At 40.4% G+C, this 27680-nt stretch overlaps 1 protein-coding gene across 7 annotated transcripts in view; it reads left to right on the top strand.

Annotated features, from left to right (window-relative positions):
• Positions 1-27680, top strand: part of PKHD1 (PKHD1 ciliary IPT domain containing fibrocystin/polyductin) — a 431302-nt gene that overhangs the window by 46277 nt on the left and 357345 nt on the right. For all 7 annotated transcript variants that reach the window (XM_043907708.1, XM_043907713.1, XM_043907712.1 and 4 more), the window contains exons 24-33: positions 997-1181; positions 2084-2206; positions 3351-3456; positions 5671-5943; positions 8375-8505; positions 10833-10968; positions 15363-15558; positions 16253-16320; positions 18630-20225; positions 22640-22783. In XM_043907708.1, the coding sequence (XP_043763643.1) occupies positions 997-1181; positions 2084-2206; positions 3351-3456; positions 5671-5943; positions 8375-8505; positions 10833-10968; positions 15363-15558; positions 16253-16320; positions 18630-20225; positions 22640-22783 (2958 nt within the window). The remainder of the gene's footprint in view (positions 1-996; positions 1182-2083; positions 2207-3350; positions 3457-5670; positions 5944-8374; positions 8506-10832; positions 10969-15362; positions 15559-16252; positions 16321-18629; positions 20226-22639; positions 22784-27680) is intronic.

The raw sequence follows: 27680 nt of genomic DNA, 5'->3' as shown, positions 1-27680 counted from the left end.
AATCTCTTGAGTTGGTCAATGCAATCTGGGTTTTAATCAAAACCCCTCTCACTTGGTTGATGAGCTGTTGAATCACATTGGGTTTCATTTTCTTCATTTCTTAAGGAGGCATTAGGTTATCCAGATGACCCACCTCAAAGGGTTGCTGGGGGTGGCTAATGAAATGGAAACTTCAGGTAAAGCATGAAATAGTGTTCAAACACAAGCAAGGCTTCATCCCAGAGTGCAGTTATTTCTCTGCGTGGATGTGTGATGGGGAAGCAGGTGGTTGGGCTTAAAGGAAATTCTAGTAGAGAAACCGAAGTTCAATGCCAATATTCCTCAGCTTCGTTGGCTCTGTTTTTATAGGTGTCAGCTGCTTTATGCCTGACATAAAGGTGGCCAACTTTGCCTTATTCACAGGGCCAGCTAAATTTTTTTTCCAGGAAAAACTCAGTATTTAATTAGACTTTCAGGAATTACCAGTGTTTGGAATTCACATTTTGAGTTGATAGTTGAGATAGTTTTGTCTGATGTGATTGTGTTCTCTGCTTGAGAGATATGATGCTGATTAAAGGGATCATGATATAAAAAGTGAGCACCTACTTATGCTTGCCTTAAAAATTGCATAACTGGACTGAGGGTTCTCTTGAAGCCACGTCTTGAACCTGAGGGTCTTTGCATATGTGAAGTCATTTTAACCTGTATTCTGCTGTCTTGATGATGAGATGAGATGCTACAAGGTGGAGTAATTACTTTCCTGTATTTTCTATATCACAGTTCCCTGATAGCTCAGCAGTAAAGAATCCGCCTGCCAATGCAGGAGACGGGGGTTTGATCCCTGTGTTGGGAAGATCTTCTGTTGAAGGAAATGGCAACCCACTCCAGTATTCTTGCATGGGAAATTCCATGGAAAGAGGGGCCTGACGGGCTACAGTCCATGGGGTTGCGAAAGAGTTGGACACAACTTAGCGACTAAAATAAGAACATTTTCGGTATCATGACCTTCTCCCACAGGTGTCCCTGTGCACATCTCAGCCAGTCACCTCCAAAAGCTCTTACAAACCAGCGCTGATGACTTCGCATCCAGGTACCTCAGTGTCAGTGACTTCACTGTGACGGAGGATCTAAAGTCATGCTATGAACATGTGTGGACCCTCTCCTGGTCCAGCCAGGTCGGGGACTTGCCCAACTTCATCAAGGTATGTATGGTATCCCTTTTGACTTTATGGATTTGGTGCTCTGGAACAATTTTGTGAAAAAAAAAAATCTAATTATATGAATGAAAACTGTCATGATTTGTGAACTTTGTTGAAATTCTCTAGTAAAGGAGCTCAATGATCTTTCTGAAAGTTTTCAAGGTATGTTTTATATTTCATATTCCTGATAAGGCAATTTAAACATAACGTTGCCTTTTCTAACTTGATGTAGGTAATGAAATTGTTGGTCAGTGTCCACCATACAATAATTTTACATCTGTTATTGGATAATTTAAGCAGATGTGATTGACTTAGATTATCATGGAGGCAGATGGCAGAGCAGAAGGAAGTTTAGGAAAGGATTTGCTGTCTTTGGATAATGACAAAACCAGATGCTCTTGCATATTTAGGGTTTTAAAAAATAATCTAATGATCATCTAGCATTTGGTTTTATGAAGTGAAATCTGAGATGAAATTTTATTCTTGTTATTTGGCATGGCGGGTCATCTGGTTTTCAAACAAAATCCTTGGGTGGAGATGGAGGAAGGATGGAAGTCATCTCATGGCACTTGTTTCCTGATGTTTTATTTTAGTATTTTGGATTGTAAACTTGTAAAATAGAAAAGCACATGGGAACAAAATCTCTTGCAAGACTTGAGAGATCAGCATAGTATGCATTTTTTGGTAACTCTACTTGCAAATAAATATTCTTCTAGTCTACTGGGGCTTTCATTTACCACTACTTACTGTTAGGCTTCTAGATTTCAAGCCCATGTCACTCTATTTTCACTTTCTAGCTATCTGATTATTGTTAATGAATGTGAAAACACCCTTTGTCATTTGTTTCAAGCAAGAATTAGACTTCTGTTCCATGGCAGGATTCACCAGAAATGTGACCATCTTAGGTGTCTAATGAAAACCTCACCGGAGTGAACCCTGCTGTGACCACACGTGTGGTGTATGATGGTGGAGTCTTCCTTGGACCCATATTTGGAGACATGTTGGCCACTGCCAACCAATACACTCAGGTGAGAGCAGATGGGCCCCCCAAAGTGAAGAACTGGTTTCAAGTCTACTGCAGCCCCTCCTTATTTGTGATGTGGGCCAATCCCAAGGGTCAGTTTTCTAATTTGAGACAGCCTTCTAAAAGATACAGCCGTGGCTGTGCTCTTTCTACTTTCACAGGGTATGAAGAGTACTCTGAAAATACAAGTGCTTTGTAAACACAACATCCAGTTATAACTACTGATGCTCTTATGGTACCCAAAATAGAGAATCTCTCTAGCTATATACTTTTTATACCTGCTCACAGTGGTCTTGGAAAGTAAATGGGCTGAGTCAACTCCTTTTCTCTTTAAAATGTCTTTTGCACTTTCCCCTCTTATAAGTCATGTGCTTTCAATTGAGACAGTTTTAAAATGCAAAATCTATAAGAATAATATAACCAATACCTGGCTACCCAAACAAGAATTAATAATTGTTAACATTTGATGTATGATCCCTTCCCTCCATAAGCAAACACTATCATAAATGTAGTGTGTTTTTAATCTTTATTTTATAGGTAAAGACTGAGAGTCTTATCTTTTTCACCACTTTCATTTACAAGTGTTGTAGAGTTCTATTATATTAACCTCAGTCCCAGTGAGAGGGAAAGATACATAATTTATTCTAAGGGACTTCGCATTCTAGGACAAAAAAGACCCCAACCCAAATGTCCAAATCCACTCTAATCTTCAGTTATACATCCTTGTAGCAATGATGGAACAGAGGTGTCTACATCATTGGCATCTACCAGCAAAGACAGGGCTTTTCACAGGCAGTAGGTCTTAAGTTAAAAAATATAAGGTGATAAAAAGTCCTTGCACAGTTTGAATTTACTTCTATGTGACCGAGAGGGAATTTACTCCAGACTGAGCCTATCTAATTGTAAAAATATTAGATTTCTGCATATTAACCATCATTTAGACATAGCCTAACATGTTGAGTCATGCTTTACAACTGAGGGTCTATTATTGGAAAATAGAAGGGAAAAATAGAGAATAGGTGAGTCACGGCACATATGATTTTGGGCATAACACATATCAGTTTGGGCAAACTTCACAAGTCTTTTGTGAATACCCTTGAGCATATGAAATGTGTACATCTGCCTTTAATGCTTTTGCCTTTTTCCAGGTGGTTGTGCGAGTAAATGACATACCAGCTTATTGCTCAGGTTCCTGTGCCTTCCAGTACCTTGATGGGTCAACTCCTCAGGTCCACTCTGTGTGGTATGCCCTTGGTATGACGTGTCCTTGACATTGAAATGGGCATCAGCTTTATTTTTTGATTGCAGTGTAGTTGATTTGCAGTGTAATGTTAGTTTCAGGTGTTCAGCTCAGCGATTCGGTTTTATGTGTATATATAGGCCTATAAAGTGAACATGAAAGTGAAGTCGCTCAATTGTGTCTGACTGTTTGTGACCCCATGGACTGAAGACCATCAGGCTCCTCTGTCCATGGGATTCTCCAGGCAAGATTACTGGAGTGGGTTGCCATTTCCTTCTCCAGGGGATCCTTCAGACCCAGGGACTGAACCTGTATCTCCCGCATTGCAGGCAGACACTTTATGGTCTGAGCCACCAGGGAAGCCACATATACCTATAAAACTATGTGTATACATACGTGTGTATGTGTGCATGCTTGTGTGCTCAGTTGCTCAGTCATGTCTGACTCTTTGTGACCCCATGAACTTTAGCCTGTCAGGCTCCTCTGTCCATGGACTTCTTCAGGCAAGAATACTAGAGTGGGTTGCCATTTCCTACGTGTATGCTTAGTTGCTCAGTCGTGTCTGACTCTTTGCAAGTCCATGGACTATAGCCCACCAGGCTCCTCTGTCCATGGAGATTCTCCAGGCAAGAATACTGCAGTGGGTTGCCATGTTTCGCTCCAGGGGATCTTCCCAACCCAGGGATCAAACCCAGATATCCCACATTGCAGGTGAATTCTTTACTCTCTGAGTCACTAGGGAAGCCCTTTTCCACGTGATCTTCCCAACCCAGGGATCAAGCCCATGTCTCCTGCATTGGCAGGTGGATTCTTTACCACTGAGCCACCTGGGAAGCCCCATATATATGTGTATATTTGTTGTTGTTCAGTTGCTCAGTTGTGTCTGACTCTTTGTGACCCTATGGACTGCAGCACACCAGGCTTCTCTGTCCTTCACCATCTCACGGAGTTTGCTCAGACTCATATCCATTGAGTCAGTGATGCCTTACAACCATCTCGTATTCTGTTGTCCCCTTCTCCTCCTGCCTTCAGTCTTTCCCAGTATCAGGGTCTTTTTCCAATGAGTTAGTTCTTCACATCAGGTGGCCACAGTATTGGAACTTCAGCTTCAGCATCAGTCCTTCCAGTGAATATTCAGTATTGATTTCCTTTAGGATTAACTGGTTTGATGTCCTTGCAGTCCAAGGGACTCTCAAGAGTCTTCTCCAATACCAGAGTTCAAAAGCATCAATTCTTTAGCTTTCTTTATGGTCCAACTCTCACATCCACACATGACTACTGGAAAAACCATAGCTTTGACTAGACAGACCTTTGTTGGCAAAGTGATATCTCTGCCTTTTAATGTGCTGTCTAGGTTTGTCATAGCTTTTCTTCCAAGGAGTAAGCGTCTTTTAATTTCAAGGCTGCAGTCACCATGTGCAGTGATTTTGGAGCCCAATAACATAAAGTCTGTCACTGTTTCCATTGTTTCCCCATCTGTTTGCCATGAAGTGGTGGGACTGGATGCTATGATCTTAGTTTCTTGAATGTTGAGTTTTAAGCCAACATTCAAAAAACAGGTATCCATGTATACACATATGTATTCTTTTTCAGATTCTTTTCCCTTATAGATATTACAAAATATTGAGTATAGTTCCCTGTACTATGCAGCAGGTCCTTGGTGGTTATGCATTTTATGTATAGTAGTATATAAGTGTTACTCCCAAACTCCTAATTTATCCCTCCCACAACCTTTCCCCTTTGGTGACCATAAATGTAGGTTTATTTCTTTTGTGTGTCTGTATGCGGGGTGGGGGAGTGGTTACTATTTCTGTGTGTGAAGTTTAAGATTGGAGTGATTTGTTGGAGGGTATGTCCCTGGTGATGGCTGAATAGAAGGTGCTCATGGGGTAAATGTTGAGTGGCACAACAAAGGGGCAATTTTTAGCTAATCTAAATGAAATAGTCATGATTTGAAATGGTAGATTTTTAATGACTTAAAATGTATATTCTTTGTCCCTTGTTTCAAAATATTCTTTAGTTTTTCCCCATTTTTTAAACTGATTAGTGATTGGTCCACAATTTAAGTGGAGGGTTCTAGGCTAGTAAAATAAACACAGATTCCAATATATGAGTCAGCATTCAATTCCTTGAATTTTGAGAGAGGAAGGTGAGAGGGAATGGATATTTGACAGAGTTCTCATAAATGGAGTGATATTGCTGAGAGATGATTTCTATCTTCTTTTAAGATGACATTTACCTACTGGTTTATATTACCGGAACTAGTTTCTCTGGTGATTACGAGGCCCTGCAGGTTACAGTGAACAAAACGAGTTGCAAAGTAATTTTCTCAAACCAAACAAATGTGGTGTGTCAGACAAGCCTGCTGCCTGTTGGAATGCATTGGATCTCGATGTTGGTGAGACCCTCTGGTCTTGCCATCAATGCCAGTGGAGGAGGCCTCTTCCTAAATGTGGAACCCAGACTGGACACTGTGGAGCCTTCCCGAGCTGCAGACATTGGTAATCTGGGGGCACCTGCATTGCATCTGACACTCTGAGACCTTCGTTCTTGCCAACCTGCGGGAATCTAGTCCTGCCATGTAATAAATTCCATATCCACTGTGGTTCACAGCTTTTTGTTTTCTGCCATCATCATTTCTTCTAATGAGTAATGGATGTTTGAGCCCTTAAATGAAGTCACTTGCCACATAAAATACCATAGTTTGGTTGATGGTGTCAGGCATCACAGGGTCAATCATTAAGTCACTGGAACAATCTGATCGAGTGGAAATGACAGTAGGTAGGGATTTGGGACATGTGCCTGTGTTTTCAACCTGCCAAAATCAGAAGTGTGACCTTAGATATTGCATATAGTTTGTGGGACTTAGTTTCCTTATAATGATGAGGATGGGCCTGGTATCATTTACTGAGCACCTCTTCTAGGCAGCTGTACACCCTAAATGCTAATGGTTGCCTGAAAGATGGAATTATTATCCTCATTTTTCAGATGAGATAATAGTATGGCAGAACCAATACAATGTTGTAAAGTAAAATAAATAAATAAATAAATTAAAAAAAATAGTGGTTCTAAGAGAGAGAGACCTGCTCAGGGCTTCCTGATGAAAAGTGCAAGTGGCTAGGACTTCAGCCTATGAATTTTGAGGGGGACACCGTTCAGAACTCATCTTTCTGGTGTTGAATTTAGGGCTGGGGTACCCAGTATGTGGCTTGAACCCCTCAGTACCCCAGAAGGGTCCCCGAGCCTGTGACATTCCACTACTCTTCTGTGTCCCCTGTGAGGATCTTGACTTGATTGCTTCTCCTCCTTTCCCACCTGACTCAGTGTAGGTCTTTCTTACAGCCTTGGTTGTAGAAGAGCCTTTCTGTCAGCCTTCAGGTTGTTAGCAGTGAGCTCTGCTCCACATGTAGGTGTATCTTTGATGTTTGTGTATCCTTCTACCCTGCCATCCTGATCTCTCCAGATAGAGCTGTTTTATAAGATATTTTAAATGTCCAGCCAAAGATCCCTTTACTTTTATTTTTGGAATTTTGTTTTCTGGCTATTGTAATTTATTTTTCATTGAATTTTAAAATCAGCTTGTTTAAATTAAAAATCTTTTTTGTATTTTTATCATAATTGCACTGGTGCTTTAGTTTAACCCAGAAAGATATCCCACCTTATGATGTTCATTTTCTGTACATGTACTTTAGTTTTCTTATTTAAGTTTTAACCCATCTGTTAGATTCATCAGCAGCATTTCAAAGCTTTCTTCGTTTCTTCATATTCTTGAATTGTTCTTGTCAAGATTGTTTCCAGATATTGTATCTTTTATGTTGCTATTGTATGTTGGCTCTTCTTCAATGTTATTCTTTAACCTAGAAGTCTATTGTGGTTGTGCCCTGAATCTTCAGGGCATGTTTATATATTTAACTTCAGGGTAATATTCCATTCAGTCACGTGATACTGAAAGTTTCCTTTCTCACCCTGACACATGTGCCATCTCCCCACTCTCATGTGTTTCTATTTGGTGGCTTTACTGCCTCTCCTATATCCCTTTCTGGAGAGATGGCAGACCAGAGTCATTGCTCATCCACGAGAAATGGGCTTCCTGTCCATCAGATGGATCAAGGGCTGCCCTCCAGATGGGATATCAGTGTGACTGGTGACTCCTCTTATTGACACTGTGATTGCTATAGTTGCTCCTCAGTGGTCAACGCAGAAGTCCTGATGACACCAGGTACTGATTTCTATATCATCATGGAAACCAGAACCTTGTTGGTGTGATACCATATCACAAAGCTGGAGAGGCTAAGGCTGTCATTTAAAGATGAGGGAATGGGAATTCGCTGGTGATCTGGTGGTTAGGACTCTGCACTTTTGGATTTAGTCCCTGGTTGGGGAACTTAAGACCTGCAAGCCATGCAGTGTGGCCAAAAATTAAAAAAAAAAAAAAAAAAGAAAAAGAAGATGAAGGAGATGAGACCAGTGAACTCAGGGACAATAGTGCAAGTGACCTGCTATAAGTGGCAGAGCAGTCTGTGGCCCTGACTCTGGGACCCTGTTCTTTCTACCATTTTATACTTCCTCTCTTATGCTCTTTTCTTGGGGAAAGAGATTAAGTTTTATAGAATTGACAGGGATGGTATTTAAAAACCTTGAGCAGAAAGAGTTTTTGGAAACCATTTAGTTTATTTCTCCGTTCCATGACTTTGTGGTATCCTTATGTTTTATTCTTGAATATCTCCTTTTCTCTGCCCTCTAGTCACTGTATCTCCCACCTTATTTAGTAGTTTATATCTTTAACTGCAGTCTCTCTCTGCATTTTGAACGTGCCTTGTGTTTTGACTATGCAGCTTCATATTTTTATTTCACCTATTTCTCTTATGGGTAATTAATTGTTGTCTACTAGCACAGCTGTGTGTCCCATCTGAAAGTGTTGCTTCTTTACAGGAGGGCTCTGGGCCACCATCCGAGGCTCTGGGTTAGAGAATGTTAACCTGGTGTTATTTGGATCTCAGTCTTGTGTCATTAATGTCACTACAAGCAACTCACGAAGAATCCAGTGCAAAGTTCCATCCAAAGTAAGTGGAATCTTTTGACATTTCCTTTCTGGGTAGATGATCATTATTAATGTGTAGTTAATTATGTGTAAGGTTCTCAGTGGATCATTTCTTAGAACTAAGTTAACTGACATGATCTTCTCATCATGAGAGCATGCTTACTTATATTGCTTACATGGATGCACTTCTGCTATGAAGTGGGAAGCTGACCCCACGAATGTGGCTTGTAATTAGCATCAGTTAATATCTTTCAAAAGAAAATGACCAGACTGTCCCAGTCCACACTCTTAATGAATATTAGTGCCACTGAGTAAATATGTTAATCTAGTGTACATTCTGATTGTTGGTTTGCAAGACATATATCTTATAATTTTGCTTCTTTCTCAAGCAAACAACTTAGTTTTCATCAGCAATGTTGTTTTCTGGCATGGATGGGATTGGTGAAACTTGGAATATTCTAGAATATCTGCATGTATGCAAGCTAAGTCATTTCAGTCATGTCTGACTCTTTGCAACTGTATGGATTGTAGCCCGCCAGGCTACTCTGTCCATGGGATTCTCCTGGCAAAAATACTGGAGTGGGTTGCCATGCCCTTCCCCAGGGGAGCTATCTGACCCAGGGATCGAACTTGGGTCTCCTGCTTGGCAGGCAGCTTCTCTACCACTAGCGCCACCTGAGAAGCCCTTCTTTTCTCCAGGGGACCTTCCCAACCCTGGGATAGGTCTCTTGCATTATAGTCTGATTTTTTACTGTCTGAGCCACTACTTAGCCCTGGAATATCTGGTTCCTATGAAATAAATAGCTTAGTTAATCCTAGTTACTCCCTTCTGCTCTCCTGTTCCCTTAGAAGCAAGTCCCTTAGCATTCTCATCCGTCTTCAGTTGGTTCTGTCTCATAGATGGCATAAGAGGTTTGGGTCCAGGCCCTTGCCTAGTGCTGTGGGAGAGAGTCATGCTCACAGCTGAGCTTGAACCTCCTATTCAGAGTTCACTTCAGTGCCATCAACATTCCTAGTACATCCGTGATCCCCAAAGAAGGCTGTCTGCCAAACAGTAAAGATCTCTGGAAGAAGAGAGAGTTCAGAATAATCTTTGATCTTTGGTCTCATATTTTTAATCTCATCTAGTTATTCAATTATTATGAAATATTAGCTTTTATATATAAACTGCATGCAGTTCTAACATATGTTTGTATTGTAATTCATTTCCTGTTATTGGACATTTAGATAATTTCCAAAGTTTCCTATATTTATTGTGTACTCACCTTGTGCCAATATAAAAGCACAGACATATAAAGCTTTTGACACAGGTATCCAGTTGTCTGAAACTCTTTTTAAATTAATACTCTGATCGTCACATGGGTGCCTGCTTTCTGATCCCTTGGCCAACGCATTTAGTATATATTGACCATTTTAATGGGTAAAATTTTTACTGATTGAATTTCTTTCACTAGAGAGAATAAATATTAGGAAAATCAACTTTTAAATTTGAACAAAGCAATGCATGCAAAGTTCAAAAGAAAGTGATAAACAATCTCTCTCTCTCCTACCACACTTCCCCATTCTTCAAGTCCCCCTTTCTGAAACAACTACTTTCAATTCCTTTGATTATAGTTACAGAACCATTTTTTGGTTAAATCAATAAACCATATTTACATTATTAAACTATTTAAATGATAATGGTAGAATCAGGCAATATGTTTTTTTATAGTTTGTTTTTTCTTAGAGTTTTTTTTTTGTTACATGTCTTCCTTGTAATAAAAACACTCTGTATTTAAAAAAAAAACCTTTATATCAGTTGCTCTTTTTTCTTGATGCCTTCTCTTCTGCTTCAATTTAACTTGGTGATTTCCAGATTTATTTTACAGGTTTCATCCTAGTGTTTCCCTTGATTGCTCTCCTGAGTAGATTCACTGTTTCTTGGAATTTCTTTCTCCTTTTTTTGGTTACTGTTTATTTTTTGAGGTCATATCTGTAAGAAATAGTCTAAGACAGAAAATGTGGGAGGGGAGTTCTCTGAGTACTTAAATGTCTGAAAGCAACTCATACTTGGTGGATAGTTTAGCAAGATATAGATGTTTATTTGAAATTGCTCTTTTTCTTTCAGAACCAATTGCTGTGTTAATTGCAAATCACTCTTATTTACTCTTTAATCTGTTAGATACTGCACTTACTCTAAGTACTAGTCACTGTGTGTGTGAGAGAAAGAGAGAGAAAGAGACTTGAAAGTAGCAAGTATATTCTTTAAAAACAATTTTCTTGAAATATATCTTTTAAACTAATTCTATATGGACTTCACTCACATCAGTCTTATTTTACAGAGTTTTGATTTTAAAAATTAATTTTCAGAGGGAAGATGGACCTACTGTGAATGTGACTGTTATCTTGGGGGACCGTCCTGTGGTTCTTGCCATGGCATTTACATATGTCTCCTCTTTAAATCCAGTAATCATGTCTCTCAGCAGAAATGGAAGCAGCATAGCAGGTAAAATACCTCATCCTGGAGGATATTTTCATTTTAGACCACTGATCTTATAAGAAGGGCAAACAATGGCCTTATTAATTTTTAATTAAGGTAGTATTATATTTTGGATGGAAGTTATTTTTCTGAAAACCTGGAGACTGATTTTCTTATTTTTGTGTGCTCAGTTGCTAAGTTCTGTCTGACTCTTTGTAACCCCATGGACTGTAGCCCACCAGACTCCTCTGTTCATGGGATTTTTGAAGCAAGAATACTGGAATGGGTTGCCATTTTCTCCTCTTGGGGATCTTCCTGGCTCAGGGATTGAACCCACATCTCCTGCACTGGCAGGCAGATTCTTACCACTGAGCCACCTGGGAAGCTCTTTCTCATCTTAGCCGTCATTAAATAAATCTCCTTATATATATTTTTCTCTCTGTAAAATTGAGAACCATTTCTATCTTGAAAATGGGAATTCAATGGTAAAAATTCAGTAAATGTTTATTGCACCTATCATGTGCCAATAATAATAGCACAGACATATAATCAGAATTAATCTTTGTCATTAATTGATAGAATTATTAGCCTCAGTTTACAGATTAGGAAACTAAGGGACAGAGAGAATAAGTAACTTGTCTAAGATGTTACTTGTAGGAAGTACTAGAGCAGGGATCTGAACTCAAGCAGCCTGGTTGCAGATTCCAAGCACCCAGTCACTTATAGTTTACTGTGAAATAGCATTTGGGGCAGCAGTTCCTATTAAAGCAGTTATTTGATATGATTAGAGAATAGTATATTTTGATGAACTTGTTCCTTGAGAGACATGTATATAAAAAAATGACTTCTTTAACATTCCAACTGCATTAAATGACTTAATCTTTGATGATTTAGATGATACAACAGGATGGAATTATGATAATTTATTATCGTGTCTGTATAGATTTGGAAAAGTAGCAGGTAACACGGTGTTTTGGTTAATTGGATGCCAGATGACAGTGTTTATGGCAGACATATCTAAAGGTTTATTATACAAGACCATCAAATTTCCCAAAGAAACAGCCTGGACGCCATCCTTCTGGTACTATTTTCATTTTCCATTGCTCAAGAGTACATAAATAAAGGGAGGTGTCCTTTAGCTTCTCAATATTATGCAGCTCAGATAGTGCAGAAGAAGAATTTGCTGCCTGAGGCGGCCAAAGTGTGTAAAATTCCTTAGTGGTATAGATTCTTCCCAACGAAGTAGAAAAGGGAGGAGGGAGCCCTGTGTTCTATTCAGATTTCAGTGATTTTGGCTTTTAATAAAATTTCCCACCTATAATGAAAAGAATAAATACATTGCATCAGTGCCTCAAAGGCATCTCATATTAGCTTGACAATTGACCAAGAGCCCAAGGAGTTCATGTTATTGATATATACAACATGATGCATTATTTGCAGGATTTCCACTTGCATTGAGATCTTTCTACAGGCAGAATAAAGAAGAACATGTTATAAAACCCCAAGTGAGGGGTACCCTATTGGGAAAGTCTCTTTTGAAAGTTGGAGGGTATTAATATATATCTCCATCAAGGGGATGCTGATGCTGATGATGACAACAGAGTCAAGAATAAATAAGAGAAAGAGGAAGAGGAGCAGGGGAAGGAGGAGGAAGAGTTTGATGTGAGGGACCATTAGTGTGGTTTTTGTCATCAGCGCTAGATTTGAATGAATCTGAACTTAAACACTCCCTGGGCAAGTTACTTAAATATTTTTGCTTTTTTTTTTAATGAAAAATGTGCTGGCATGTTTATTTTTAATATTTATTAATTTGTTCTTAGTTGTGGCACTCAGGATCTTTGATCTTTGTTATGGCATGAGAACTCTTAGTTGCAGCATGCAGGATCTAGTTCCCTGACCAGGGATTAAACCTAGGCTGTCTGCATTGGGAGCATGGAGTCTTAGCCATTGGACCACTCCCATAACTTTCTTTATTTTTAGTGTCTCCAGTTAGGTGGGAATAATCCTTTCAAGGTGATTGGGAAAAATGGAGGTAAACTAGGTAACAGTACCTAGCCCACCCAGGAGCTAACATAGATTAAGCACTCAATAAATGCTTTGTCAAAGTGAACGCCATCATTCTGCCAGATACTGTATGTGGAATAAATGGGTCAAAGACGACCTCTGTACACTGGCCCCATGTGACTTCTTCCTTTAAGCAGGCTGGGATCCATCAGCTGAAAACTCCGCCAATGCCAAATTCAAATTCTTTCACACCCAGCTGTTTGAAAGAAAGAAAGAAAGAAGGAAAGAAGGAAAGAGAAGTCACTTAGTCGTGTCTGACTTTTTGTCATCCCATGGACTGTAGCCTACCAACAGGCTACTCTGTCCATGGAATTTTCCATGCAAGAGTATTGGAGTGGGTTGCCATTTCCATCTCCAGGGGATCTTCCTGACCCTGGGATCGAACCCAGGTCTCCCTCATTGCAGGCAGACACTTTACCATCTGAGCTACCAGGGAAGCCGCGCCCCCCCCACCCCACCCCAGACCCATAAGCATGGCAACCCACTCCAATACTCTTGCATGGAAAATTCCATGGACGGAGTAGCCTGGTAGGCTAGAGTCCATGGGATGACGGAAAGTCGGACACGACTGAGTGACTTCACTTTCTTTCTTTCTTTCAAACAGCTGGGTGTGAAAGAATTGGAAAGAATTTGACCTTTTAGAGCCTATCTGCTTTACACACCCTACAAAAATGTGCTTAACATCTGATAGCCATAGATCAGATCAACCTGGGGGACTCAGAGCCATTACCACCCTGCAAAGCTCTCTGACCCAGAAACTACCCACTGTGATGCTGAGTGACTCATTATGTGAGGGACATAGAAGCTGCCTCTCTGATCTCTTTCTCCCCTAGGAGTTCTTTGCCCGTCTCCTCTTCTGGGTGTCAGTCTCTGACTGATGCTTCTGGAAGGTCTCCAGCTGGCAGATTTCCCCACCTATGGAACCTGTCAAAGCACCATCTGTATAAATCTTGTTCTGTGCTATGGCCACCTTGTGATCATGACTTCTCAGTCAACCCTGAAATTTTTATACTCACTAAACTGAGGCTTCAGACCTGAGAGTAGAAACGAGGTTGGGAAGATAGGAAGAAGTAAAGAGGATGTGGAACAGGGAAGAAAATGAAGTTAGCTTTCTTCATCTTCAGCCACAGAACCATCTTTAACTTGGCCTCTTTCTATACGATCCTTACCTGTATCCACATGTACCTGGTCTTCCAGGAAGTCACCCCATTCTCTTTCCTTCTCTCCAAGTCACTGAGTGATTAAATGAGAAATTGCTACAAAAGGAAAAGCTTTGGGTAAATCTGAAGTTTTTAGAATCAAAGTGTAAATCCTTGACTCTCTATCAGTCCCTATGGGGATTTATCTTTCAAATTGAATTTCAGGCACCATCTTGCCCACACGGCCTTTCTTGATATTCAGACGGTGGCTCTGATTTGAACAATGCCATGCCTAATTTCTGCCTCTGTATGGCTTGTCTTGTTCTGAAGGTGTCTTTTTTGACACCTATTTTTATTAACTTTGGAGGTTCTTTGAGGGCAGGGGCCATATTTAACTTATTTTGTGCCTCTGTGGCATATTCTTATTTATACTCATGAAATATTTGAGATAAAATGAAGTGTATTCATTTTATTCATGTACAATGAATGCTCATGGTATACCTGGCATTTTAGTAGAGTTGCTAATAAACTAAAAAGGCACTGAGATATTTACAAGACTGGGCTCAGGCCCTCACATTTCCATTAATCATCTCTGAGACCTAGACTTCTGAGCCTTGGTTTCCTCAAAAGCAAAATGCTGGTTTTGCTAACTGTCCAAATAGTGTTATCAGGACAGTGTGAGGGTCAAATGGGATAGTATAGGTGAAAGGACTCTATAATTGTGAATTGTTGTTGTTCAGTCACTCCGTTGTATCCGACTTTTTGCAACCCCATGGACTGCAGCATGCCAGGCTTCCCTGTGAATGACTGAATGCATATATAGCATTGCTATGGAGCTCAGTGCATACTGGAGACAGAGTTTTAGATTTTCATCTTCAGAGAAGTAGAGGCTAAAAAAGAGGTCATGAGGTGTTACTTTCTCATTATGAAGACCATCATAACTACTCGATTTGCCTTTACACTGAGATGAACTAGTGCTTCTTGAATATAATCATTCTGACAATTTTGCTTTCTGTGCCCTTGAGGTTATAGGCTGTATCTCCATTAAAAGGGTTGTAAGTTTCACGAAAAAAAATTAGGTTGACATTAAAACTCTTGATTAGAGTATTATGCACAGTACTGACCACGTGTTTAATCCAGAAAGATAGTTTTAGAATTGTATACGTGATTGAAGCATTAATCCACTTCACAGGGGCTAATGGATTTTCTTCAACATAGGAGGTGAGATCCTTTCCATTGGAATGGCGCTGCCAGTGAACCACACAGATCTGGATGCTGAAGTCCGCATCGGGGACACCAGGGCTTGGGTCCAAAGGCAGACACCTCAGGGCCTGGAAGTGGTGCTCCCCCCGCTGCCTGCCGGGCTCCATGGAATCTCAGTCTCCATCAATGGAGTCCACATTCATGCACAAGGGTGAGGTGGACTCCTGCCATTCATTATAGCTCTCCTGATGATTTAATGATTCAGTTGAAGAATTCTAGCTTTGAGTTAAGTCATTATTTTTTTCTTCTTTTAACTTCTCTTAAGTTAAGAGATAAACTCGTGAGAATCCTAAAATTTGAACAAATCTTAGAGATCCTACAGGACAGTTCACTCTCAAGTCTAATTTTTGGCTTACTAGTTGGGGAAAGAACTTTCTGGAGCTGAGATGTCATGTCTCTTGGTTTGGCTGGGGTGGGTTGGGCACCTCTATGTCAGGAGGAAGAATCTGTGCTTAATAAGAGACTGATTTCACTAAGACCTTTAATTAGACTGGGCTTTGAGTAAATGCCATCAATTACTGTACAAGCTGCTCTCAGTCCTCTTCACCCTGAAGTCTCTCTGCTCAGCATTTCTCTGGAAGTTCCCTCGCTTCATTCCAGAAAGTAGCTAAATTCAGGGAGACTGATGTCCCCACCTGGTGTTGGTGCAGGAAAACATCACCGCAGATTCTCTTCTACACCATTTCCCTCTTTCTCTGGTGGGCAGTGCTGATCTCATGTGCTTTGCATCACAGCCCTTTTTCTCTTTTCTTCTCCTCCAGTATACACATCTCTGCTGTTTTGTGCCTTCTTTTCTCTTCTCCTGACTTTCAGTTATTTCATAACCATCTCCCCATTTTCTGTAGGGTGGATCTTCACATCCAGTACATCACAGAAGTCTTTAGCATCCAGCCTTGCTGTGGGTCCGTTGTGGGTAAGTGGCTCTGACCTGACTGGTTTCATTTATTCTGTAAGTCTATGCCCTGGATATTCAGATTTTGTTCCTGGATTAATTAACTAGTGAGACCAGAGATGGGGCTGAAGGGAGAGGCACTTTTCCTTGCCCTGGGAACTGAGTGGTGTACTTTGGAGAGTGTGAAACTCAGGATTCTTTAGCCCAGTGAGTTCAGGAAATTAAAGAATTTTTATGAAAAAGAGATGTGCCCAGTTTCCTTTTCTTTTTTTTTTTTTAATGGAAGGAGGCTGAAATATCTAAAAAGTGGCACATCTTGAGTACATATCACTAAATCACTTTGCTGTACACCAGAAATGAGCATGATATTGTAGATCAACTATAGTTCAATTGAAAAAAAAACCCAGAAAACAAGGGAAGAGCTTCCTGAGTTAGTCATTTCGATACTGCTTATGCAAGGAGAGGAGACATGAGTCTCTGATGTCTTTACTTGCTCTGGGATGTGAATGAAGGACCAAACAGAGTCGGGGATGGATGGGAAGGAGGGGGTGAAAGGGAGGTCCATGAGAGAGGGAATGTATTTATACGAATAGCTGATTCACTTTGTTGTTCAGCAGAAACTAACACAACAATATAAAGCAACTATACTGCACTAATTAAAAGAAAAAGAAACACAAATGCCAATATGGGAGATGTCAGGACCGGACAAATAGAGAAGTATAGAAAATTATTCATCTTCAGAAAAAAAAATGAAAGCTATATATTTGCATATGATAATCATTGTGACAGTGTATGAAATAGCACATAATTCATTAGAATTTTCTTTTTGAAGTATAGTTGATTTACAATGTTGTGTTAGTCTCAGGTATACAGTAAAGTGAATATATATACATATATCCACTCTTTTTTAGATTCTTTTTCCATGTAGGCCATTACAGAGTATTGAAGTGTTCCCTGTGTTCTATAGTAGGTACATTATCCTTTTTGAACATAGTATAATCCTTTTAAAATCTGCTTTACATTACCACTGATTTGGTGATGATAAGGGGTACGTGGCTCCCATCCCTGTCCTGTAGATAGGGTTTGATTGGCCCTAAACCAGAAAGTGAGACAATATGACTATGGCAGCAAAATCACAAGTATGTTTCAGTGGCTCTTGATATGTCACATACAAATACACATATGACTATGTAACATATGGATTACTGAAACATTATATAAACTAATATAGAAGATAAGTAGAAGAATTCAACAAATTTGATTTTTCATCAATGTGTAAGTTGAATATCAGTTCAGTTCAGTTCAGGTGCTCAGTTGTGTCCAACTCTGTGACCCCATGAATTGCAGCACGCCAGGCTTCCCTGTCCATCACCAACTGCCAGAGCTTGCTCAAACTCATGTCCATTGAGTCAGTGATGCCATTCAACCATCTCATACTCTGTCATCCCCTTCTCCTCCCACCTTCAATCTTTCCTAGCATCATGGTCTTTTCCAGTGAGTCAGTTCTTCGCATCAGGTGGCCAAAGTATTGGAGCTTTAGTTTCAGCATCAGTCCTTCCAATGAATATTCAGGACTGATTTCCTTTAGGATTGAGTGGTTTGATCTCCTTGCAGTCCAAGAGACTCTCAAGAGTCTTCTCTAACACCACAGTTCAAAACCATCATTTCTTCAGTGCTCAGCTTTCCTTATGGTCCAATTCTCACATGCATACATGACTACTGACAAAATCATAGCTTTGACTAGACAGAGCTTTGTTGACAAAGTAATGTCTCTGCTTTTTAATATGCTGTCTAGTTTGGTCATATATAGAACTATATACATATACTCTGTGTAGTAATATAGAGAATAATATGGAATAATAGGGCAGTTAATACAATGGATGATAAGAAGACTAGAGAATTTGATTTTTTATTAATGTATATGTTGTATATATGTATATATGAATTATACTCTTTCTACATAGTAATATATAGAATAATGTAGAATAGCATGTATGATAATATAGCAGATGATGAGAGCACTTCAAGAAATTTGATTTTTCATTAGTGTTGAAGTTGTCTAGGATCTATAAATATACTTGCAAATATATTTTGTTTTAAATTTTATGAACATTCTTATAGAATAATGTGTTGCTTTACTGCCATGTGAATTTCAGCCCGTCTGACTCCTGCCAAAATGGTCATACATTTAACACTGGTGGGGTGAGGTGAGAGAATTTCACCAACACCCCACCTTTCACTTAGTTGTGCTGGGGCTCACACAGCTGCTGTGAGTTCCTAGTTCTGCAATACCAGCTTCTCAGTTTTTTTTCTCAATATTTGTGCTTCAGGTGGAACCATCCTCAGCATCTCAGGAAGAGGGTTCAGCAGGGACCGAAGTTTGCTTTGGGTGCTGGTGGACAATCGGTCCTGTGACATTGTGAACTCAACAGAGACCAACGTCTGGTGTGAGACCCCGCCGCCAGCCGCCCTGCCGCTGAGCACCCCAGTCCCTGTGGAGGTCTGGGCTGGCAGCAAGCCCTTCCCCCACCAACCTTCGCCTCGCCTGGTGGGGAAGGGCTTCACCTTCACGTATGAAGTGGCAGCAACACCAGTGGTCACTGCCACGCGAGGAGAAGTCACGAATCACAGCCTGAGGCTCTATGTGGAGGGACAGAATCTCTCTGACTCAGTGGTCCTTCTGGGTAACTTGAGCTGTGATCTCCAGACCCCATCTCCCGGGAGCAACTTGAGCCTGGCTGGGTGCGCTTTTCCTCTTGACACTTTGGAGGCCGGCCTCTATCCTCTCCAAATACACCAGAGGCAGATGGGGTTTGCTGACATGTCTGCGGTGCCCCAGCAGTGTGTGGTGACGCCTCAGATAACCGCCATTTTCCCAACACGCGGGTCCACTTGTGGAGGGACTGTTCTCACAGTGAGGGGCTTGGCTCTCCACTCCAGCAGGAGGTCAGTGGAGGTTGACCTCTCGGGTCCCTTTACTTGTGTGATTTTGAGTTTCGGGGACCAGACAGTTCTCTGCCAGATTACCCCCGTGGGTGACCCCTTGCCTGGTGGTTCCTTCACCCTGAATGTCACTGTCCTGGTGAATGGACTGCCCAGCACGTGTCAGGGGAATTGCACTCTTTTCTTAAGTGAAGAGACAACTTCTATCGTGGATGCTTGGACCACAAACATCAATGGGTCTCTGACCACAGTGCTAATTAAGGGTCAGAGGTTAGGTATCACGGCTGATGAGTCAGTGGTGTTTGTGGATGATTGTCTTGCTTGCACTGTGACTTTCCATAACAGAAGCCACGTGGCATGTTGGATAAGTGACTTGTCCCCTGGACCTCACTACCTATCTGTTTTTCATACAAGATATGGGTACGCCTGTTCTGGTAACTTTTCCAGACACTTCCATGTTTTGCCTCAAGTGTTTCATTATTTCCCCAAGAATTTCAGCCTCCTTGGTGGAAGCCTCTTGACCTTGGAGGGCACAGCCTTGAAGGGACTGAACTCCACGTTAGTCTACATTGGCCAGCAGGCCTGCCTGACAGTGAGCCTCAGCTCTGAGCTTATCCAATGTGCTGTTCCTGCAGGGAATGGCTCTGCTTCCCTGGACATAGAGGTAGATGGACTTTCCTATAAGATGGGAGTCATTGGTTACAGCAGTGCCTTCACTCCCGAATTGCTCTCTGTTTCTCAGACTGATGATGTCTTAACCTTTTCGGTAGCCGGGATCTCAGGAGCTACAAATGTAGACATTTTTGTTGGGATGTCCCCCTGTGTGGGTGTCTCTGGCAACCATACCCTTCTCCACTGTGTGGTCCCATCCCTTCCGGCCGGGGAGTACCAAGTCAGAGGTTACGACCGCATGAGAGGGTGGGCCTCGTCCGTCCTGGTGTTCACTTCCAGAGTGACCATTGCAGCAGTGACCGAGAACTTTGGTAAGTCAGATAGATGAGGCAGAGAGCTTTCTTTATGTAAGTGGATTAATAGCTCCTCTCACCACTCACTCACAAGGTAGGAAATCAGCATCAGTCTGAACGACAGAAGAAGAGAGAAGCCGGTTGGCCTCTTACAGTCCCAGCTGCCTCCTAAAAGTTTGTCATGCTCCATTTATGAAGCTTTTTTTTTAATTGAGGGGATTGTGCATATTCTCTAAGTGTTTGATTGTCTTTTAATTTGATGCATTAACCCGCTTTAATTTGTGTTTTAAATTAAATAATACCATTTGTAAGAGCTCATAATTTGATCATTTAAGTAGAGCATAAATGCTTTCATCTATTTTTAGACCTATTTGCCAATTTGAATTGTTTTAAATGTATTAAATATGATTAATTTTTATCATTTTGTACTGTTTCACAGATGAATTCATACTCCATCAATAACAGGCCAATTGTGCAGTATAACTGCATTGGTTGAACTTTCTCTCTTTTTAGATATACTGCAGTGTGCTTTGCCTTTTCTTACAGCGAAGGTTTGGGTTTCTGTTCCCTTAATGTCTTCTTACACTTAAGATGGGGCTTCCCAGGTGGCGCTAGTGGTAAAGAACCCACCTGCCAATGCAGGAGACATAAGAGATGTGGGTTCCATCCCTGGGTGGGGAAGATACCCTGGAGGAGGCATGGCAACCCACTCCAGTATTCTTGCCTGGAGAACCCCATGGACAGAGGAGCCTGGTGGGTTACAGTCCATGGGGCTGTAAAGAGTCGGACACAACTGAAGTGACTTAGCACATAAACACACTTAAGATAGTTCAAATGTGATTGTGATGCAGAAAGTTTAGAAGAAGTCATGGAACAGGATCTTAGACTGATGAAGTACCAATCTAATTTTTTGGAACACATGTGTCCGACCTCAACTGGGTGAGATATATAGGGATTGGGGCTTGTTTCTAAGTCTGTCACTATCTTAGCTGGGTAACTTTTTTAAGCCTCAGCATTATTATTTGATAAAAGGTTGGGGCTGGTTTTTCCTCCCTAGTTCTCCTTTCAACTCTCTAAGAATCCATGATTTTTAGGCAAAAGAGCAGGGGTAAGAATGTACCCAGGCAAAAACTTGGTCAGGTGGCTGTGTAAGTACCACCTAGACTTCACATGAAGGTGGGAGAAGCTGGAATCTTAGCATGGACTAGAGATTTCAACCGGCATTTTCCTTTATTGGTTCTCATACTGAAGCAAAACATATTGTCTTGACTTTACCCATTTGATAGGCATACTTCTTACATGGCAGATAGGAATGTAAACCAGGGCAACGTTATTTTGGAGAGAAATCTGGCCATATCCTTCCAAACTAAAAATTTACTTTTCTGTTGACCTAGTAATTCCATGTCTAAGAGTTTGCATCATTTTTATTCATATAAGTGTATAGTTCATTGCAGCATTTTTAATTGCAGCAAAAGGGGAGATATTATGGAACTATTCCTGATAGCTCAGTTGGTAAAGAATCTGCCTGCAATGCAGGAGACCCAGGTTCAATTCCTGGGTTTTGAAGATCCCCTGGAAAAGGGATAGGCCACCCACTTCAGTATTCTTGGGCTTCCTTGGTGACTCAGCTAGTAAAGAATCCTCCTGCAATGTGGGAGACCTGGGCTCAATCTCTGGGTTGGGAAGATTCCCTGGAGAAGGGAAAGGCTACCCACTCCAGTACAGTATTCTGTACTGGAGAATTCCATGGACTGTATAGTCCATCAGGTCACAAAGAGTTGGACACGACTGAGTGACTTTCACTTTTACTTTCATTAATCAACAAGAAAATTGCTCAATACATTAGGGTCTAATCATATAATGGAATTCTAAGTGTCTATTAAAATGAAAAGCTGGATCTCTCTCTCTCTCTCTCTCTCTATATATATATATATATATAAAATGTATATAGACTTGGAGAGATATTTATGCTGCATTTCTAATTAAAAAATAAGTCATAGAATGCTATGTATAGAATGATCAGTTTATAGTAAAATAGTCTATATGCTTTAGAAATTCCTAAAGGATTCACGAGAAACTAGACGTGTCTTTTTCTAGGGAGTGAGATAAGTAGGTAACGGAAGTTTTACTTTCATTGTGTACTCTCCTGTATAAAAAGTTTATAAACTATAAACAAGCATTATTTTCATACATAAGAATTATGACACTTCATAGGTTGTTGAGTATGACTGGGGTTTGACAGAACAAGGGCTGTGGGCATCAGAGCTCAGAGCTTAGTGAGAGGAAACTGAGAAAATCGGGGATCCCAGGCCAATTGTGTGGACTCCGGTGGGCATGGAAAGAAGGGTGGGCAGCGAGAAAGCATGGGCTTGAATTTTGAGAAAAAAAATATTTGCCTCTGTGATGGTAAACTCCTCATTTTGTCTTTAAAGGCCACCTAGGTGGGAGGCTCGTGCATGTGTTTGGAGCAGGATTTTCTCCCGGGAACATCTCAGCTGCCGTGTGTGGTGCTCCCTGCCAAGTCTTGGCTAATGCGACGGTGTCTGCCTTCAGCTGCTTGGTTCTGCCCCTTGATGGTCAGTAAAAACACCATATTTGTTTTATAAAGAGTAGGTGTGAAATTAGCATACTCTGGTTAACTCCATTTTTTTGGGTAATTCATGCTCTATTGACTCAATTTTTCTGTTTGTTTCTGTGGAAAAAGTTTTCTCTGATCCCCATGTAAAATGGTAGTTAGTATGGAGGACCGCCTATTAAGATGACTCATAATAGCTTTTTTTTGTCGTATTAATAACAGCAAAAAATTTATCACATATTCTTGACAGCAGTTCTGTGATAATGGGGAAAGTGATTCTGAGTTGTGAATACTAGTTTCAATGGCAGCATAGGCATCAGGGAGAAAATAGTCTCTTGGTCTCCTGAGGTGGGGCTGCTGGAAATGTCTGCCTACTGGAAGTACTAGTGAAGGGATTACATCATCTGGCTGGAAATGTCTTGCACATTAGTGTGCTCAGGTCCTGAATCTTATTATAGGCAAAAGGGTCAATGTTGACATTATCCTTTTATTCTGTAAAGTCCAGATAATTATCTGAGCCGTAACTCAGTAAAATAACCACGATCTCTCATTGCTTTAAGCTTTGTTGTAGTTGTTTGTTGCTGTTTAGCCGCTAAGTCATGTCCGATTCTTTGTGACTCAATGGACTGTAGCCCGCCAGGCTCCTCTGTCCGTGGGATTTTCCAGGAAAGAATACTAGGATGGGCTGCTCTTTCCTTCTTCAGGTGATCTTCCCATCCCAGGGATTGAACCTGCCTTTCCTGCATTGGCAGACAGATTCTTTATCCCTGAACCACCTGGGAAGCCCTTTAAGCTTTGCAGTCATCATGTAAAATATGGCATGGGAAGCTGTGTCTTTGTGGGGTGTGAGGGTTAGAATGCAAAGTGCAAGGTTTGATTTTCCCACGAAGCTCACAACACATACTAACTGCCCACTGAGCTTCAGAAAAAGGTTTCAGGGATGAAACTGCCGTTTATCACTACAGGGTCAGCTAAACCATGTGATTATATTGTTTGCATAGTCATACATCTTGTACCTGTGCACTTAAAAACCATTTGCCCTCATGTTTTCTGTATAATGCTTTAAGTTATATTCCTAATTTATGTGTCAGCAACTTGGCTGTGGGTAAAAGACTTACAGTGATAAAAGCATCACTTCATCTGAGCTTGGACCAAAATTCCATGATGTACAATACTATTGTGCTGGCAGTTTGCACTGGATTGTCTTAGACCAGAAGGAGGAAGGAGAGGAGCAGGGAAAGGAAGGGGAGGAGAAACAACCCTTGTTTAAAATACCAGAAACTGAGGGTCTTATTATCATCAGGTATATAAGCAGAACATTATAGACGAGAGGAGTATTCTACTTAAGATTCTGCAGTAGGAAATTTAGGATATGGTAGAAAATTTAAGTTAATATATCTGTTTCTCTGCTCTCACTCCTATGCATAGAGCTGTTCTGGCTTAGGGGATGTGCAAAATCAATGTCTGATGAAAGAATTAATAAGGGAATTGGGAAATGGTGGAAACATAAAATGTTAGTTGCTCAGATGTGTTCCACTCATTGCGACCCCATGGACTGTAGCCTGCTAGTGTCCTCTGTCTATGGGATTCACCAGACAAGAATACTGGAGTGGGTAACCACTGCCTTCTCCAGGGGATCTTCCCGAACCAGGGATCAAACTTGGGTCTCCTACATTGCTAGAGTATTCTTTACCCTCCGAGTCACTAGGGAAACATAAAATCAACCATTTCTAGGTCCTAATATTTAAGAAATGCTGCTACAGTTTTTTTTTTTTCTGGGAGAAGGTGCGGCTTTCACATATACACTGTTTAAATCAGCCAACCTCTTGCTATTGTTTCAAGACAACCAGTTTCAACCAGAAGTACGAACTTAAAAACCATGAAGTCAGGGTTAGAAAAGCTGTGTTTTATTGGGAGTTTCATAACTCATAGGAGGAGAATAAAATAAATTATTGTATTTAATGAGATTTGGTTAAATTTATAAAAAGACTTTTCAAAATTTCTTGATTTTTAAGAGAAAAATGAGTGAGAAGCTGTGACTCTTACTCTTACCACTAGGTGTCAGCAAACACTCATTGATTGTGCAAGGGCTGCTCATTTATTCCAGGGAAATAGATAATTTGACTTTTCCTTTTTCATTAAAAAATAAGTCTTTTAAAAGATGTCTAAAGATGGGGAGGAACTTGTGAAATCCTACTCCATTGGCTTCTTACTTAAGATCCAAGATGGAAGTTGGGAATTCTATGAATCTCTGAAATTGAATAAAAAATTTTGAGACTATGATTATGTATTTTTTCCCCCAAGAAGTAGGTCTATAATGGACATCAAATTGTCAGAGGGATGTATCTCAGAAATTGCTAAAAACTACTAATAATTCCCCTACCTTCAGAAAGGACTGTATAGAATCAAGTTAGTTAAGAATCTGTTATACTTTAAAAGATTTTTTTAGCGGGCAGTTTCACAGCAGTAACCCCCTCAAGTGTTTCACAGTTACTCTTTCCAGAGAAATCTGTCCTTTTCCCTAATGCTCCCCACTCTGTTTTTTTCACCTTAATCAGTTGGAAGCCTTTGGGAAAGCTGAATAATTTCACTTCTTCTAACACAATGCTTCTCAATGATATTATTATCGAGAATTATATTATTATGGAAGGATTATTGAAAAAAATTATTATTACTGGAGCAGCAAGAGTAGCAGCACTTGGGAGTCTGTTAGAAATGCACAACCTTGGGAACTGCTGTATCAGTAAACATTTTGGTATTTCTCTTCTGAGACTCTGTAGAAATATGGAATTCACTATGCTGTATCCTTGAAACTAATGTAGTATTGTAAATCAACTATACTTCAATAAATTTTTTTTTTTAAAGGTGAAGCTTTTAAAAAAGTCCTTTTTCTGCTTTGGGGTCATTCATCTTTACTTTTGGACTTCTCCAGTGGCTCAGCAGTAAAGAATCCACCTGTGATGCAGGAGATGGCAGGAGACCTGTGTTCAATCCCTGGATCGGGAAGATCCCCTGGCAGAGGGCATGGCAACCCACTCCAGAATTCTTGACTGGGGAATCTCATGGTCAGAGGAGCCTGGCGGGTTACAGTCCATAGGGTTGCAAAGAGTCGGACCTGACTGAAGAGACTGAACACGCATGCATGCATCTTTACTTTTCCCTCAAATTATACTTCTGATGAAAGAAGAGTTTTACTTTTTCATATGATAGGTTGTTACAGTACCTTGTCAGTTTAACACTCGGTATTTGTTTAAAATCAGCAAGATATTTGATCTTTTGGTTTCCTGCATTTATATCTTGAATTATATGATATGACTTCTTCATGGAAACTGATTTTTTCTGTAAGGTGTGAAAACCTAAAGTGATTAAGGTTACACAGCTATTTCGTGGCAGAACCTTGAGTAAAATTGAGTAAAATTCATGGATTCTGATCCCCAGCACTGGGCATTTATCATAATCCACCTTGTCAATTTGCATCTACCTAATCGCCCATTATGAGTTCATTATTTTATAGGTGTTAAGCCTGTTTTTATTTGCCCTAGGGCTTACTACTGGAAAGTTCTCATGTTTTCTCTGTCCATGTGAGAGTCTTACTTTCCAGACGTTTTAACTGCTATAATTCTTTGGGAACACAGTCACAGAACCTACTACATGTCAGGTGCTTCAGAATGTACCGGCAAAAATAGTAACTATTTTTGTGTGAATGAGTAATGGCAAGCCCTCTTGTGTGCTTGCCTCATCCCTTGCTGCCTGCAGTCGTGTGATATGGGCAGGTGTCAGCTTCAAGCTCATAGTCCTTGATAACACGTGTTCTGTACCTGAGTGAACAGGCTAGCTCCTGAGGTAGAAGGCTAGAGAAATTTTTTTTTTTTCTGTTTGATTAAGGTTTTCAGGCAGAGGTACTCCCAAACCATCTCACATAGAGACCTGTTCATGCTTAGTCATTTTGTCATGTCCAGCTCTTTGCAATCCCGTGGGCTGTAGCCTGCCAGGCTCCTCTGTCTATAGGATTCTCCAGGCAGAATACTGGAGAATCCAAGAATACTGGAGTGGGTTGTCATTTCCTACTCCAAAGGAAGTAGGAAATGGCAGACTTGTTCATCCTCCTGTAAAAAGTTATTACCAGTCTGCCTTGGTGATGCTTTTTACATTGTGTCTCGTGACCTGGGAAGAAATGGTCTCAGGGTCAGAGAGCTTTAAATCATTGCTTTTCTTCTTTATGAAATGTTAATAGAACTCTATATGAAAATCAAGAACTTCACTTAATCAAGAGATCCCATAAAGAGAATGAGAAGTCTAGCCACAAATCTGGAGAAGGTGTTAATAAGCATGTAATTTCTTTAGGATTAGTACTCAGAGTATAAAATGGCACAAATCAATAAGGAAAAGATAAGCATTCCAGTAGAACAAAGGGGCAAGTGACCTACATGGGAAGTTCGTAGAAGAGAAAATAGGAGTTATTACTAAATATACAAAAAGCTGTTCAACCTAAAAAATAAAGATGATAATGCAAATTAAGGCCATAATGAGATGCTTTTGTATACTCACTGGACTGACCAAAATTAAGTCTGATAATCTTAAGTGCTGGCAATTTTGTGGATTACTGGGAATCCATAAAGATAGGAAAGTAAAATGGCACAAACAATTTTCTTAGAGACATATACTCTAGAGAAAATGCATTACATATTTGTAGTGGCAAAAGCTGGGAAATTCCCCAAAGTCCATTGGTGACAGAATAGGCAAATATATTGTAGTACTTTCACATGAAGCAGTGTTGAACAGCAGAGAAAATATTTGAACAGCAGTTATGTGTGATAATATGGCTGAATCTTGAAAACATAATATTGAGTGAAGAAAGCAGGTCTAAGAATATTATGCCATGTATAACTTTCTAAAGT

This window comes from Cervus elaphus, chromosome 7, assembly GCF_910594005.1.
Source record: "Cervus elaphus chromosome 7, mCerEla1.1, whole genome shotgun sequence".
In the NCBI taxonomy this organism is placed as follows: domain Eukaryota; kingdom Metazoa; phylum Chordata; class Mammalia; order Artiodactyla; family Cervidae; genus Cervus; species Cervus elaphus.
This window is presented reverse-complemented; position numbering and strand designations above follow the sequence as displayed.